The sequence below is a fragment of the Clupea harengus genome, chromosome 24 (genome assembly GCF_900700415.2).
Source record: "Clupea harengus chromosome 24, Ch_v2.0.2, whole genome shotgun sequence".
NCBI lineage: Eukaryota > Metazoa > Chordata > Actinopteri > Clupeiformes > Clupeidae > Clupea > Clupea harengus.
In genome coordinates this window covers 10576644-10592576 of record NC_045175.1, presented here as the reverse complement: position 1 = coordinate 10592576, position 15933 = coordinate 10576644, and the positions used below count along the sequence as shown (strand labels likewise).

Below are 15933 nucleotides of genomic sequence, written 5' to 3'. Positions count from 1 at the left end.
CAGACAGGAAAAGGTTAGAGATATAGCAATGAGACTTATTGTTGGACATTATAGCAGGTGCAGAATGTCCATGGTCAGAAAGAGAGGGTCCCTCCTCTTTGAGTGTGAGTTTATAAATGAGCCTATTAGAGGCTGTAGTGAAAGCAGTGGTGCTGTGGGTGGATTGGGGTGGCTGGGTGATTGGGAGCTGTGGGTGGATTGGGCTAGCTGGACTGGGAGCAGGGGTGGGTACTGGGAGCTGTGGTGGACCTTTTGTCATGTATCCTATCTCTCATTCTGATGCAGCACTTCACTAAGTGCCTTCATATCTATGTGCAGCTTCAGAGCTGCAAAATGGAGACACACACGCATCACAGATTGTTGATTTGTATACAGATTGTGCACTTGTTAAAAACCTAAAAATCTGTCTTCCAAGTTTCTAATAAAGAACGCAAGCATTTGATGTGTTTTTGTGGGTTTTTATTGTATTGCTAAAATGTTCTTCCTTAAAATATACATCATCTTGGCAACTGTACCTTGTAAAACACTAGCAAGCACTTCATCCATAAAAGAATGCTGTGATATTTTGAATGTTTGGCTTGTCCGACAACACACAGAATTTGTGTGTTTAAATAAAAAAAAAATTATCCACCTAAAATCTAATCACACTACTGCTTGGTCACAAACACGGTCCTTAACCCTTCCAACCCGGAGGTGCCCCATGGGGCAGTTGGAGCTATTTTTAGCAATTGCATTTAAAAGCTCTGCGAGTATTTGTCCTACAGACATAACAATAACACCATGAGAAACCCTGAATCTTCTCCTTTTCAAATATATATGCTGCAGTGGAATCCTTCAAAACTTAAGTATCTACTAAAACACTTAAGTGTCTGACTGAAATACTTAATGATTGTGGTTGAATTGTGTTTGCTACAGTTCACTTTGTGACAACGACGAAGGAGGAGGAAGATGAGGATGACGAAGATGAAGTGTCTGATTTGATGGGACCAGGTCAGTACAGAGGGGCATTCCAGGAAGCGGGTCACTTTAGTCACTTACCTGGGTATGTTAGTATCCATGGAAACATACACGTCAGTGCTAGACAGTAGTCAGAGATCTAAGAGTACTATGCAGAATCTCGCAACACCTCTGTGAGGGAAGCTACGACTCTCTCTTTTTCGCCATTGCAGCTCACAGGTTCAAACGTTCAGTAGATATAGTTCGGTTACAGGTTCGCTGAGAATGCACAGGTCAAGTCAAGGTTAACCAACACAGTGGATATAACCTGGAATACCCCTCAGGATGCCACCACAATTAATCATCACATGAATGTGAATGCAATTCGGAAACTGGAAACAAAGTAGTCCAGATTAAGCTTGTCGGTGTTGAGTGGTAATTATGAATGATAAGTCCATGAATGTGCAGTGAGACAAAGCATGAATGGAGAGAAGGAGACTCTTGTTTTTGTTTATTGAAGTTTGATGAGACGTGCCATTCTGCTCAGCACACATTATTATCATTATTATTATTATTATCATTATTATTTCTCCTCACCTTCTTATCATACATCCTTTCTAGTGGAAGACGATATTGACGAAGCAGAAGAGGAAGCCGAAGCTGAGGCGATTGATGACTTCTCATCCAGTAGGTGTATCTTCAGAATTTAATTAACGGACAAATACAAGACTACAGTGAAATGAAACACAGATCCCCTTGAACAGTGAAATCATCATCATAGAGTGATTTGAATGAATACATAATTGACAGATCTGACAAGTCTACTGATATTGTTATATATATATAACAATATCACTGTATATAGTATATATATAAATATTATATTTTATTATATGCCTTGCATATTATAAAAGGTGTAAGGACCAAAGGGGGTTGTGACTGATCAACAGAATATATACATTATGTCAGTAGTCACTGACATTTTTCTGCACTATATTTATGGTGTGGGTCTGTAGTCTGTAACTGGTATCTGGATATTGGTGTTACTGAGTCTCGAGTCCCCATTACCTATCCAAACTATATGATGGATTAATCAGGAACAAAGAAAATGTGTTAAAGAAAGTTCTGTTCCGTTTCTGTATCTGTTGTTTGGCATTAATGTGTGGTGAACATCACACTGCCAGCGCTTGTTTACTTTGTCAAGTCACGTGGTGTTGTCTGTCCTCTCCCTTCATCTCAGTTTTATGTCCATCTCCCATGTTGACTGTTTGTTCTCTTTTGAGTTTGTTCTCACCTATCTCTATTTGTCTGCTCTCCTGACCAGGCAATCATCTCCCTGGCATCATCCATGGCTCCTGTCCTCCATCGTCTGGTCTCCACGGTGACGCAGAGGACTCTTCCTCCATGGAGCTCCGGCGGCGGCCACACTCGTGTCCCGACTGCGGCAAGCGCTTCACACGCCTGGAGCACCTGCGCTCACACCGGCGCGTGCACACGGGAGAGAAGCCCTACCAGTGCGCCCAGTGTGGCAAGAGCTTCATGTATGCCGGAAACTTCCGCGAGCACCGGCGCGCCCACTCCGGCGAGAAGCCCTACGTGTGCCCCGAGTGCGGCGCGAGTTTCGGCCGCTCAGGCACCCTCAAGGACCACATGCGCAAGCACACGGGTGAGCGTCCGTACACGTGCGGCGAGTGCGGGCGAAGCTTTCGGCTCGCTGCGCGGCTAAAGGCCCACGGCCGCACACACACGGGTGAACGGCCATTTCGCTGCGCCGACTGTGGCCGCAGCTACGGCGATCCGTCCAGCCTGCGGCAGCACCGGCGCACCCACACAGCAGCAACGCCACACGCGTGCGAGGTGTGCGGCCGCCTCTTCATGGACTCGTCGTCGTTCCGCCGGCACAAGCGCACGCACACCGGTGAGAAGCCACACAGCTGTGGCCAGTGTGGCAAGGCCTTTGCCCGGCTGGGCCACCTGCGCAAGCACCTTCGCATGCACAGCGGTGAAAAGCCCTATGGCTGCGACGAATGCGGCAAGCGCTTCACACAGTCTGAGCACCTCAAGAAGCATACGCTCACGCACACGGGCGCTCGGCCATACCCGTGCCTCGCCTGTGGCAAGGGCTTCCGGGAGCCGGCCAAGCTCCGGGCGCATTTCCGCACACACGCGACAGAAGGGGAGAAAGCGAGCCGGCGCGGCGACGGGGGGCGCCCTTTTGTGCAGTCGGCCCAGCCAGCGGAACATCCGAGGAACCATGACACTGGAGAAGTCACGCCCGCCAAGGTCACGCCCGCCAAGGTCACACCCGCCAAGGTCACACCCGCCAAGGTCACGCCCGCCAAGGTCAGGACCTTGGAGGAGGAGGAGAAGAAGGATGAAAACACTGACACAATACGTAATGATGCCATATTTGCTCCAACTCTGTCCTCTGTCTCCTGAACGAAAACACACACACACACACACACACACACACACACACACACAAACACAAACAGACAGGCTGGCAGAGGAAGAGCTCTTGGGAAGATCCCTCTCCTTTCTGTATGAAATGAGGCCAGTAACCTTTTTTCTTCACTTCACTTATGGTGTTGGCCAAACTTCTTATTATCCTCGACTGTTTGAACAGAGGAACACAATGTCAGACATATTATGATCTCTTCTCCCGCACGGTCCACTGTTCTTTTGTCTTTGCCCCTGTACTCTCTTGTCCTCATTCTGCGCACAGCGGCGAGAAGCCCTTCAGCTCTGATGCAGTTTGATTAATTCACTTGTCTCCAAGTAGGCTGTACGTGCCTCTCTTTTTCTGCAGCCTTAGACCACTCCTTTAAAGGTGAAGTGTGGAGAATTTAGGGGGATCTATTAGCAGAAATGGACATAACTTTAATAATTGTTTTCATTAGTGTATAATTATCTGTAACTACAAATCGTTGTGTTTTTGTTATCTTGAATGAATGAGCCCTTCGTATCCACATAGGAGCGGGTCCTCTTCCACAGAGACCGCCTTGTTGCACTACCATTTTTCTACAGTAGCCCAGAAGGGACAAACCAAAACACTGGCTCTAGAGAGGGCTTTTCACATTTTAATGGCAAAGGGAATCATTAACTCAGGCCTTTAAACGACCATATTTGAATAACCCTAATAATCATGAGGTGAGCCGTTGAGAAGTGGACACCCAGTGAGAGACCACACACCATCATGCCCGTCTGTTTACCACTATAAACCTGTTGTGGTTTTGTTGTTGTCAGGCTGTTTGTTAAGTAAAGTCATAGCTCTGATTGTCTCTGTGTCTGTCGATGTGATGAATGTGACAGGATTATTGAACAGTCCTTTTAGAAATGTATTTTTTTATAGTAGGTGGGAAAAATAGTAGCCCAATTAAGGCTTTAAAATATTCCCCGTTAACACTGAAGAACCTGCACATTTAACTCTTATTGACATTATTATAGGTCTTGGTTCTCTGCTTTGCTACTGTTTTCTGCAAATCTGTGACTTTTGTTTGTTTGTTTGTTTGTTTGTTCGTTTGTGCACTGATTTGATTGTTATTGCACTATGCTACCTGGGCTCTATTTAAGTGAGACCATTGCAGTAATACAGATTTACATCCAAAATTCCTTTAAAGGCGTAGTAAGCTGTTTTTGTTGTCAGAACAACAACAACAACAAAAAGGTTCCAGACTTGTGAACAATTATGTGATTCTGAAGGCATGCTACAAGTACAGATTTCTAGGTATTTCTTTGCATTCGTTTTCTATGTCTTTTCTTTTGTTTGTATTTGGTTACATTGTTCCAACCTTGACAAACATGTAAATAAAGGCATAAGAAACAACTGAATCAAAGAGCCAATGGTAACAGAATGCCCAGAAACAACTGAATCTGTTTCCCTGCACTTGCAGAATTGTGTCATTGAGATTAGTCTGTAATTAATTCCATATTTGGCAACAAAAACTACACATTTCACCTTTAACTCACAGTTTTCAGTGTATTTACAGCACCCATTGTCTTGACAGTCAGCTGTGATGAATTGAGGCCACTGGCAGACATTTTGTTGTAGTATGTGCATTCCATCCTCACAACTGATATGTGTTCAATTGGGACTAATATATTAAATTAAATTAATAATAATACTTAAAAAAATACTATTTCAAAAATATTGTTGAGAGTTAAGGGACAGGACAACAAATAATTTTGAAAAATCAACTACTGACTTTATTAACTGATAAAATATGAAGGGTAAGGTATATTAGAGTAGAGTACAATTAACTATGAACAGTTGAACACACACAAAGTGGAAATCTTGTACACAAATAGGTGAGGAAGTATGAGCATAAGGCATTCTCCAAGTAGTATCTAAAAATGCACATTAGTTGAGGTTAATCCAGCACAAATCTTGTTTATATCACACTCACGTTAGTAGTATCTAAAAAATAACATTAGCAGAGATTAAACCAGCACAAATCTTGTTTATATCACGCTGACGAAATTGGTATCAATACATTAACATAAACAGAGGATAATCCAACACAAGTCTTGTTTATATCACACTCATTTTAGTAGTATCTACAAATTAATTTGAGCAGAGGTTAATCCAGCAAAAGTCTTGTTTATATCACGCTCATGCTGAATTCAGGCACATGGTCAGTAGCTGCATCTCTGTCATGGCCTGGTCCTGGTTTTATTGATGGTACTATAAACCTCCTCACCACCTCCAGTGCTGTGGAAAGAAAACAGCATAGCCTCTGTTGTTAGAACTTTGAATCCAAATTGAACACACATTTGTTTAAGTTTTGACAAATGTGTTTAACCACAGCATCTCTGGTTTTGGCAAAATTTGACAATATCCATGAACTCTAAAAAGACTTAATGAGATCCTGAGAAGATTATCCACAAAATGCTGAAATTGTTGCTAGCTGTTACCTACCTAAGATTAGCTGTTTACTACTTTCCTTCCTAAGATTCTTTTTAACGATAAACTGTAAACACAATATGTAACAAAAACAACAAACAATATAATATTTGTAGCAGGTAGCCCGTTTGGTGTTGCACTCTAGGGGACAAAAGCCACATAATGTAGTTAAATATCAGGTTTCTTGTAATGCCAGCGTATGCTCACCAGGAGGCAGCATTGGGTCGGCAGGTGTTAACAGCTGCATACTGGACGTCCTGCTCCTCTTGGTGGCTTTGAGCAGTCGGACAGAAGGGCATCTCTCGTCCTGTGGATTTCTTGAACTGAACGCTGGCATACTGGACATCATCAGAAGCGCTCACATCCATCCCCTGTTCTGAGCTGGAGGTCGCAGCTATTCCTGACACAGCATACAGAGAGTGGTTGTTTCTCTGGGAAGAGAGAGAGAGAGAGTAAATAGGAGACTAATGTTTAATCCAAACATCAAAAGCAAATATAACATGCAGGGGTTGTCAGTCCTGCTTCAGGTCTCTTTTTATCTCCACCTGCTCTAAACACACAAATCAGTGTCATTAAAACAACCTAAATCAGGTATGTATCTTTTAATCTATACCTGCTCTAAACACACCAATCTTGATAAACTAAAGCAGGTGTGTTTGGCTCATAAGACATGCCACAGGGAATTAACGTTACAATGCAGAGCACAGCAAGATAGAGAAAACGGGAGAAAGAAAACCACAGATGTAGATATATAGATAGGGTTACTTCTAATAAACTCACCTGTTGGATACCAGAAGAAAGTGCATTGACTCTTGATGCATTTCTGCCACGCTTCCTGGACAAAAGGATAGAGGGAAAGTGAAACACAAAAACAGATCAATCTAGTTCAATCCAACAATAGCGTCTGATTTTGCTCAGGTTAATTATATGAGCCAGACAGACACTCACCTCAGCCACACCAGGATCAGCACCAGCAGGATGACGATAACAGAGACCACAGCAGCTGCTGATACCGCAGCCAAGGGCACGACTGCTCCTACCCAAAGAGAAGGCATTCAATTATAATAATTTGGCAGATAAAATAAAGAGGGGATAGGAAGACAGACAGAAAAAAAAAGTATTGAGGTACTGATACTCTGATACAATAGGTAAATCAGTAAAAGCTATCGTAAACTCAACTTTAGAGCTGTTACAATCCATCACATTAATGATGACATTTAAATATCCAACATTATGGTGTAGAGGGACATGTTGAAATACCTGACAAAGTGTCCTGGAATGTAGAAGAGTTCTGGAAGCCCACTTCATTCCATGCTGTACAGTAGTACAGCCCTCCATCACCAGAGGCCAAAGTCAGGTTTATACTCTTCCCTGTTCCTATGACAACAGTTTCATTTTCAGTCTTCTTATTCCAGGTGTAGTTCTGCACTGGTGGGTTGGCATCACTGTTGCAGGTCAGAGTCACTACACTTCCCTCCACTAGTTCACCGGAGCGGCTGACTGATAAGGAGGTGCTTTTTGGAGCATCTGTCAAAAACAGGTGTAGGTGTAAAAACAAATGAATTAGAATGTCAAAATAATGAATACATCAGTGTATTTACTCTTACTGTTTGACCTTTTCACATTTTCACAGGGTTAACTATGATTCACAAACACATTATTTGGGGGTGGGGCATCTGTCAAAATGGCAAAAAAAATAAATAAAGAATACAAGTCAACCAATCAATCAAGATATTATTTTACTCTTTGCATGCTTTTACCCTATTTACTCACATCTGACATTGAGAGTCTCAGCAGGTGAAGGATGTTCTTCATGTCCTTTGACAGCACAGGAGTAGCTACCAGCATCCTCACTAGTGACTTGGTTTAAGTGCTGGGTGTTGTTGATGCCTATGTGTTTGTCACTCACAGGATGTGAGTTCTTGTACCAGATGTAGATGGGGTTGGTACTTAGAATGCAGGTAGTTCTGCAGGTCAGTGACACATTCTGTCCCTCATTGACTGTAATAGGATTCACAATCACCTGTAGATCTGAGACAAAATATGTTTATGTGTGGTTGTAGTTAAAGTAGATAGCAGTCGCCCCATTCAGCCTCAAGCCCAGGTTTATGGGGTAACAAACTGGCACTGGCAACTGAATGTCACCTTCACACCACTGATTTAGAGATAAAGACTGCCTGGAATATAATTTCTACTTAGGGTTTCCTAAGCTCTGTTAAACTCAAACCAAATCCCATGCCCATCAGTAGCTGTTAAAACATCTGCACACTACTGTCTCTGTGGACTCAGCACAGCTCTCTATCAGTTAGCTTCGGATACAGATGCATTCCTCCAGCTGGAAGAAAAGGCTCACACTACAACACATGAGTTCTAAGACCTTCTGAACAAAACACAATATCAATGTTGCTTTAGAAATGTTATGACTTACTTGTAAGAGACAGTTTAATATCAGATCCTGAATATCCAGTGGATTGGTCATTTATAAACCTGAACTTGTATTTCTTCAGGGTGTCCCTCTCTCTAAGTTGGTTTATTCTCAGGGTGCAGTTGTTCTCCTTATTCCCAATGTACTCCACACGATTCTGAAACTGCTCATCTACACTGATGTCATCAGGGTTATTTTTTAAAGGCTTCCAATCAGTATACCAGATTGTTGTTGTGATTTTGAGATCTTTTGGATATGAGTAAAGACAATGCATATCCACCGATGACCCCTTTAAAGCACAAATCCTAGAGGAGTGCATCACACTCCAACACTGTTTGTCTAAAAGACCTGTACAATACAAAAAAATAAGGTCAGGTCAGGAGTACAGTCGATACACTGAAAGAAATTTTTCAATTCTCTCTGTCACTAGTCAAAACTATGAGTGTCAGTATCCAAAGCCTCCATGATTGATTCCTAACCAACATTAGTACATGATGAGCATCACAAGAGGAGGAATGTTTAACAGGTTTGTCTTACTCTGAGTCAGCGCAGTGGAGTTCACCATTCCAGGTGTACCTGAGGTGAGACACACACATTTCAGTGAATCCTTCGTAATTGCCATGATTACAACAGCTGGTATTGGTTCATAATGGCCATGTATTCTAGAAATTTTAAACTAACAGGCAGCCGATTCAGAATTGAGCAAAACCGTGACCCTTTGGGGGAGTTTTAACACTGAACTTCAGCATGGGCTAAAACTTTTCATTGAATTAATTGAGTTATTAAATTTACTTTGGGACCCAAAGCATCAAACAACAGTTTCCATTGATAATTGATAATAATATTATTGGATGTTTTTAGAGGCCATGTTCACTTATTCTAATCATATGAACTGCATATATTTATTCCCAGTACAGGAAAAAGTGTTGTAATGTGCAGATTTCCCCAGAGCAGAACAGACCATATTTACCCATCACAGAGAGTAACACTCCATGGCTTTCGCGTGTTGAAGATGAGGTGTATCCGAAAACACCTGAGTCCATCAGTTTTACATCTTTAATCAGCAACAAACGCGTATTGTCATAAGTGCTGCTACGCGTTTTATACTCTGGCATATGAAGAAGATTCTTAACTCCCAGCTCTTTTTTATACCAGAACCCCCCTTTTCCCTCAGATGGAGGGCGGGAGAAGACAACAGTTGACCCCTCTGAAGCACAGATGCTGAAATATCGTCCTTGCTCGCCAAAAACACCTAAAATCACAAATACACAAAATAATTACCAGAGATGCCCTCACCACCACCAGCACAACCGTCTTAGTTAGTTAACTTGAGTTGGGTCACTTTATCTGCTGGCCTACCTGCTAAAAGGAAAATATATGTGGCCAGAAATGTCTCTTTTCCTGTGAATGACATGACTGCTTCAAGCTGTGGGTACAGAGAATTCAAAGTTTAATGATTTGTCAGTGTTTCATGATTTCATGGTTTAGATAATGGGATTGCCAGCACTCATGATCAATATGGACCTCATTCCCTAGAGATATCAAACAGCTCCTCCAGTTCCCTATCACAGTGGACTGCGATCTAACACATGGGACATGATGTAGGCACGGAGCCAATCAAAGCACTTTTCACGTACACCGAATGGCTGAGAAGGTGTCAATCATTCTCCTGACCCCGCCCCTCATGAGTGCTTAAATAGCCATGATTTACGCCACCTCGTCCTCTTTAAATGCTTGAAGTGAACCAGTCAAGTGCTTTCACCTAGTGACTAGTACGGCAGTAATTCTAAGTTTCGAGCTTCAACTCCGTGGGCTTCAACTCCTTTAAGTCGGTGAGTGTGGTTTCTCCCGCCACTGGCTTTGAGTGCCGCGAGTTAAAGTATTTTTAGAACATTTGGAAACGTTAGAGTTAGCTACCTAGCTTGTTCGTTAGCTCGCTAGTTTTTGGTTAGTCCACAGACTGACCTGCTAGCTGGCTTGCTGCCTAACGGTTGTTACCGTTTTTGATAGAACGGACTCGTCTATTTTTCTAACTTTCTCTCATTCTCAGGATGACCAGGCAACTGTGCCCGGATTTTTGGCACAGCAGGGCGAAAGGGGACAGACACCGTCGTTGCATTGTGTGCCTTGGCAGAGAGCACGCTGAGGCAACTCTGAGTGGCGGTCCCCCCTGCGAATTCTGTGCCAACATGACACTCGCAAGGGTTACAAAACGCCTTGCTTACTGGGATCGCAGGGAAGCAAGAGAACCAATGCCTGTTTACGCTGGGGAGAGACTCTCCCAGCTGGACAGAGCCCACCTATGGCAGCAGGCACCGGGATGTCCGGCAGCCGTTTAACCGCCGCAGCCGCCCCTGCCGCCCCTGCCGCCCCTGCCGCAGCCGCCCCCTCCTTCACTCCTTCACCCACCGTCCTGGTAGCAACGCACCAAGAGGCAGCGGTGGAGCTACCGTTCTCAGACCGGCCCGTTCCAGATTTGGAATTCGGACTGGAGTCAGAGAGCCTGCCTGATTACAGTGAGGGGCACGTGTCAGATGACGACATTGACGTGGAAATGGTTGACGAACCGCGGGTACCCTCTCCCCCAGTGTCATCCAGGACAGTGGGCCAACAGCTGCACAAGGTAGTCTTGAGGGCAGCTTACAGGCTAGGTCTCCCCCTCCCTACCCTACTCAGCACAGAGAGCTCGTTGCTTGATGGTGAATATTACGGACCCCCCCCCATATCAGGCCCCCAGCCCTATCCCTTTCTTCCCAGAGGTACATAGGGAACTAACGAGGACATGGGCCACCCCCTACTCGGAGCGTTCCCCAGTCCCTGGGTTCGCAGCCTACCTGCATCTGGACCAGGCCAAGGAGAGTGGGTACCTCTCGTTTCCACTGCTGGAGGATGCTGTGGCAGGATATTTGTCCCCATCCTCACCCATGCCTGGGCCAAAAGCCACTTCTCCCTACCCGGGTGGACAGACACCAAGCTGCCCTGGCAGAGAAGTCCTACCTGACAGCTGTACAGGCTACATGCTCCAGCAACACCGCAGCACTGCTGCAGAGGTACAAGGCCAAGCTGCTCACCGAGCTGTCGTCTTCCCTAGGCAGTGAAAACGAGGTGGTGGTGGAGCTGCGCAGGAAGACAGACCTCTCTCTCCGTCTCACCTGCTGCACCTCCCAGGCTTTGAGACGGGTTATGGGTGCGGCAGTGCCAAAGCAGCGTTCCTTATGGCTTTCACTCGTGCAGCTGTCAGACCAAGAGAAGGCCCCATTCCTTGATGCTCCAGTCAGCATGACGGGGGTGTTTGGTGATGCAGTCGGCACCATGACTGCAAAGTTCGAGGTGGAGCAGAATAGCTCTGAAGCTTTCCAGGCTTGGATGCCACGCAGCAGCAGCGTCAAGCTCCTCCAGGTCCAGCAGCAGCAGCAGCGCATCCCTTCAGACCCCCCATACAGCCCCAACCACAACAGCCAGTTGCCCAGCCGCCACAGAGTGTGCCCCACGGCCCGCGCCAGAATGCTGCCCGCCGCGGGGGGCCGAACAGGTCCCAGCGAACCTGATCGCTTGGAAATGAAGCGAGCTGAAGCTTGTGTAAATTCCCCCTCAATACATCAAGTAGTAGTACAGCACCCATACACCCATGTTTTTTTCCAAACAGCGTGATGGGTTGCCATCAAATCATAACCCCCTCCCTAGGTGGAGCGGGCATGGGTTTAAATACAGGCATATTGGCCATGAGCGGGGTCACTTCCGACAAATTATTCAACTCAAATCTCAGCCTACAGAACTGTGTGGAGAGCATGCGCAGCATCCTCACGGGTCCTCAAAACAGTAACAGTGGGTTATACATTACAGTTTGCTCAGCCCCCTCCCAGGTTCAGAGGGGTTGTCCAGTCTGTAGTTTCGCAAGAACAGATGCCCTTTCTACAAGGAGAAATAGACTCCTTGCTGCAAAAAGGTGCATTTCAAGTAGTCCCACATGGGGAAGTAAACATAGGCTTCTACGGCCGATATTTTCTTTCGGACAATCTTAGATCTACAAATACTGAACAAGGCTCTCATGAAAAGGAAGTTCCGAATGCTGACTTCCTGTCAGCTCGTCCAGTTCATAAAACCAAGGGACTGGTTTGTGACGATAGATTTAAAGGATGCCTATTTTCACATTCCCATTCACCCCAGACATCAGAAATCTCTGAGGTTTGCAGGAGGGCGTACCAATTCTGCTCACACCCATTCGGCCTGGCACTGGCACCAAGGGTTTTCACAAAGTGTGTGGAGGCAGCTATCACCCTGCTACAACAACAGGGGATGTGTCTGTTCAACTACCTGGATGATTAGCTGCTGTGCAGCCGCTCACAGGAAACGGCAAAGCAAGAGTCCCTCCTAGTGATGACACACTTGCATCGCTTTGGCTTTGTAGTCAACACAGAAAAAAGCGTTCTGAGGCCCAGCCAAACTTCACGTTTTCTGGGCAAGACATAAGACTCCATCACAATGATTGCCAATCTGTCTCAGGAGAGGGAAAAAGCCTCGGTTTCTTCCTAGAGGAAGTGGACATTAAGTTTGTGTCATTGAAAACAGCGCTTCTCCTGGCACTGGTGTCAGCAAAACGCGTTGGTGAAAGGCAAGCCCTGTCAGTCAGCCCATTGTGCCTTCAGTTTTCGGTGGCTGGGGATAAAGTAGTTATACGTCCCAATGCTGTTTACACACCCGAGGTAGTCGCAGCTCCATCCTGCAATCAGATAATTGAGCTTGCCGTTTTCTCACCCCTTCCTTTCGCAGAGGATGAGCATATGAACAAGCTGTGTCCGGTGCGTGCTCTCCAATGTTATGTGAAGCGCAGAAGGGGCTTTAGACAGTCTGATCATCTTTTTCTGTGCTTTGGCACTCAGGCTATGGGCAGGCCGCTGTCCAAACCAAGCCTCTCTCGCTGGATAGTTGAGGCTATTGGTTTGTCTTATGCAAGTTTGTCCTTGGAACCCCCAGAGGGGCTGCATGCTCACTCCACTCGGGGGGTCTCTTCTTCCTGGGCCCTATTGAAGGGGGTCTCAGTGGAAGACATCTGTCGGACTCCAAGCTGGAGTTCTCCCCACACATTCATTCACTTCTATATGTGACTCACGAGGAGTTTGGCCCTCACGAGAGTGGCTGGACCCGGGAGACCAAATTGGTTCAATTAAACCCAACTGGCTGCCCGTTGTTAAGGGTGTAAAGGGTGCCTCATGTTCTTGAGGGGAGACTTTTTTGAGATGGCATTGGGAGAACTTTGGAAACAGGCATGAGAGGCTGTGAAAGGCTTGAGAGGCTGAAAACACTTAGCCTACCTGCTGTGAGGCTAAGTGGAATGGGTATCTATCTGTGTGGATACTGTGTTTTGTGAATATGTTCCTTGTGAACCTGTGCTATGTGTAGTGAATATGTTCCTTGTGAACCTGTGTAGTGAATATGTCCCATGTGAACCTCTGCTCTGTGAATATGTTCCTTTTGAACCTGTGTAGTGAATATGTTCCTAGTGAACTTGTGATTAGTGAATCTATGAATAATGAATATGTGCCTAGCTTGCTCAAGAATATGCCTAGTTCTCCCTCGTGTCTGTAGCATGGCTTCATTGAAGCAACAATTTGACCATTATTAATTCCACACTAGTGTCTGTGGTGCCATTGCTGCATTTGTCTCTGAACCATCATGGAGGATCAGCAACATAAAACCACTCAAAGGAAAAAAAAGAAATCTATCTGAAAATAAACAATAGCATAAAAGCAATGGGGAAAAACTTCAACATTCTAATAGTGAAGTCATATTTCAAGACGCCTGCCATAGTTGTACACACATATACACTGAATATCATTACTGCTAGCAAGGGTGTAAAAGTCGTTGTAGAAAGAGGAACTGAAAGTTCTGTTGCAAATATCCTGCGTTTCATTCTCATCCATGAATTGGAGCAACAATCTGACCGTTATTATTGCCACTCTAGTCTCTGTGGCGCCATTGCTGCATTTGTCTCTGAACCATCATGGAAGATCAGCAACATAAAACCACTCAAAGGAAAAAATATATATTTACATCCCTTACTATCCTCCTACACTCTCCACCATTCTTTCAATCTTCTCCCTCTCTCTCACTCTCTCTCTCTAGCTCTCTTTTTTTACAAAACTTTCATTGCATACATAGAAGCGAAGCCTTAGCTGTAAAGATGATATTAATATCGTGCTCAAACTACAGTTTTATACAAAGTTTTCATTTACAGAATGATACTATACAAGTATATTTGAAGCATATGAAATAATAAAAACCAGTGACTATAAATATGCATACACATGACCTTCACCTTAATGTATGTCAATGCATGTACCACAATTTACACAGTGTATTGATCTATAAGCAGATACGTTAGTTTTAACATGTTTACTTACTTTTCTGTGTTGCTGTCAGAGACGTCTGCTATTTGTACACTTAAAGGAACTTCTAGTTCACTGCTTGAGTGTTGGAGACTGTTTGCGCTCTAAGGAGGAGGAGCCTAACATGCTGATCATGTGTACAGCAACTTCCTTCACATCAGAGTGCTAAAAGTGTTCATGTGGAAGGGGCCATTTCAACTTGGCCCAAACATCAGACACTAGTTTCTGTGTCTCTCACACTAACTCAACCTACCTGTGTAATCAATACCTGAAGCCTACCTGACTAATCATTACCTTAAATAGTTGTTTGTCATTCCTGCTTTTGGGAAAAAAAACACTTGGAATATTTCCATCCAGGCAACTCAGTGTTGAGTAACAGTAGGAGTTTTTAATCAAAGAGCTCCGGGAGCCGGTCAGAGCAACGTCCCAAGTTCTCAGATCACACTCCCAGAGATTCGAGGGCTGAACCCCGCTCTTAAACCATACCTTTCATAGCATTTGAATACTCACATTGTCATCGTGGCCTACATATGAGCAATCATACACAGATCTCAAACTGGTCTTGTCTGGTTTTCTAACATTAACCCACAGCTGTAGATGCTAGGTCTGCTTCTTTTCCCATATCAGCACACTGTGTACTTTTTGTGATTAAAAGAAGTTAGCCTCAACTCTGTTGCTAACACATAGGCACTCATATATGTGCAGAATTAGCCCCACACACACTTCAAACTGTGTCTCATGTCCTGTCGCAGACAATCATACAGACTCATAATATTTGAAGCAAATTCATAGCTTAAGGCCTCTGCAAGTTACAGTTTATTAAATAACATTAACAGCTTTATGTAAGTATCAAAATCTCCCAACACTGCTCCTGCCACCCTGCATGTTTTCCATTGTTCCTTAATCTACATACCTGAATACATGATTATTTGTTGGGGAACACATCTACTTTGCATAATAAACAGAGCTGTAATCACACTGATTATCATCAGGTGTGCTTGGAGCAGGAACAGTTTGAAGATTTGCATGGCAGGGAGACTCTAGAGTCAGGATCAATAGCCTGGACAGCTCTTCATAGAGGGGAAATGGTGGCATGTCTGAGAAACAACATGAAGTGACTCTCGTTTATTATGCCATGACCACTGAATTCAGAGAGAGTATCTAGATATGTACATATAAGTGTTGACAACAGTATGAATAGAGCTTTAGTGGACTCTGTTTAGGGCTGCGGATGAGTTGGAGTTTGGTTCACACTGATGTGGAGATAACAGCTAAATATAGTA

General features: G+C 44.5%; 2 protein-coding genes across 3 annotated transcripts; one reads left to right on the top strand and one right to left on the bottom strand.

The window, feature by feature from the left end:
• Window positions 1-64: 64 nt before the first annotated feature.
• Window positions 65-3375, top strand: LOC105904242 (zinc finger protein 771-like). Its single transcript, XM_031561963.1, has 4 exons — window positions 65-104; window positions 916-990; window positions 1558-1623; window positions 2261-3375. Exons 1-4 carry the CDS (start codon window positions 65-67, stop codon window positions 3373-3375), a joined length of 1296 nt encoding a protein of 431 aa, XP_031417823.1.
• Window positions 3376-4635: 1260 nt separating this feature from the next.
• On the bottom strand, window positions 4636-14709 carry LOC116219143 (B-cell receptor CD22-like). 2 transcript variants are annotated; one of them, XM_031562128.2, is made up of 11 exons: window positions 14666-14709; window positions 9624-9690; window positions 9235-9516; window positions 8802-8840; window positions 8268-8612; window positions 7613-7870; window positions 7100-7366; window positions 6788-6875; window positions 6620-6674; window positions 6047-6270; window positions 4636-5647 (listed from the first exon to the last, which is right to left on the bottom strand). In XM_031562128.2, exons 2-11 carry the CDS (start codon window positions 9676-9678, stop codon window positions 5590-5592), a joined length of 1671 nt encoding a protein of 556 aa, XP_031417988.1. In that variant the 5' UTR covers window positions 9679-9690; window positions 14666-14709; the 3' UTR covers window positions 4636-5589. The 2 variants fall into 2 exon arrangements, with proteins under 2 accessions (XP_031417988.1, XP_031417989.1); XM_031562129.2 differs by lacking the exon at window positions 14666-14709 and having other exon boundaries at window positions 9624-9785.
• Window positions 14710-15933: the final 1224 nt, after the last annotated feature.

What these genes read in the sequence shown, in the direction of transcription:
- LOC105904242 (XM_031561963.1), top strand. Translation starts at nt 65, where the DNA reads ATGTCCATGGTCAGAAAGAGAGGGTCCCTCCTCTTTGAGT. An exon ending in GTCTGATTTGATGGGACCAG is followed by an intron (nt 991 to 1,557) that starts GTCAGTACAGAG and finishes CATCCTTTCTAG; the next exon opens with TGGAAGACGATATTGACGAA. An exon ending in GATTGATGACTTCTCATCCA is followed by an intron (nt 1,624 to 2,260) that starts GTAGGTGTATCT and finishes TCTCCTGACCAG; the next exon opens with GCAATCATCTCCCTGGCATC.
- LOC116219143 (XM_031562128.2), bottom strand. Translation starts at nt 9,678, where the DNA reads ATGTCATTCACAGGAAAAGAGACATTTCTGGCCACATATATTTTCCTT. An exon ending in CTCCACTGCGCTGACTCAGA is followed by an intron (nt 8,613 to 8,801) that starts GTAAGACAAACC and finishes TGTATTGTACAG; the next exon opens with GTCTTTTAGACAAACAGTGT. An exon ending in TATTAAACTGTCTCTTACAA is followed by an intron (nt 7,871 to 8,267) that starts GTAAGTCATAAC and finishes ATTTTGTCTCAG; the next exon opens with ATCTACAGGTGATTGTGAAT.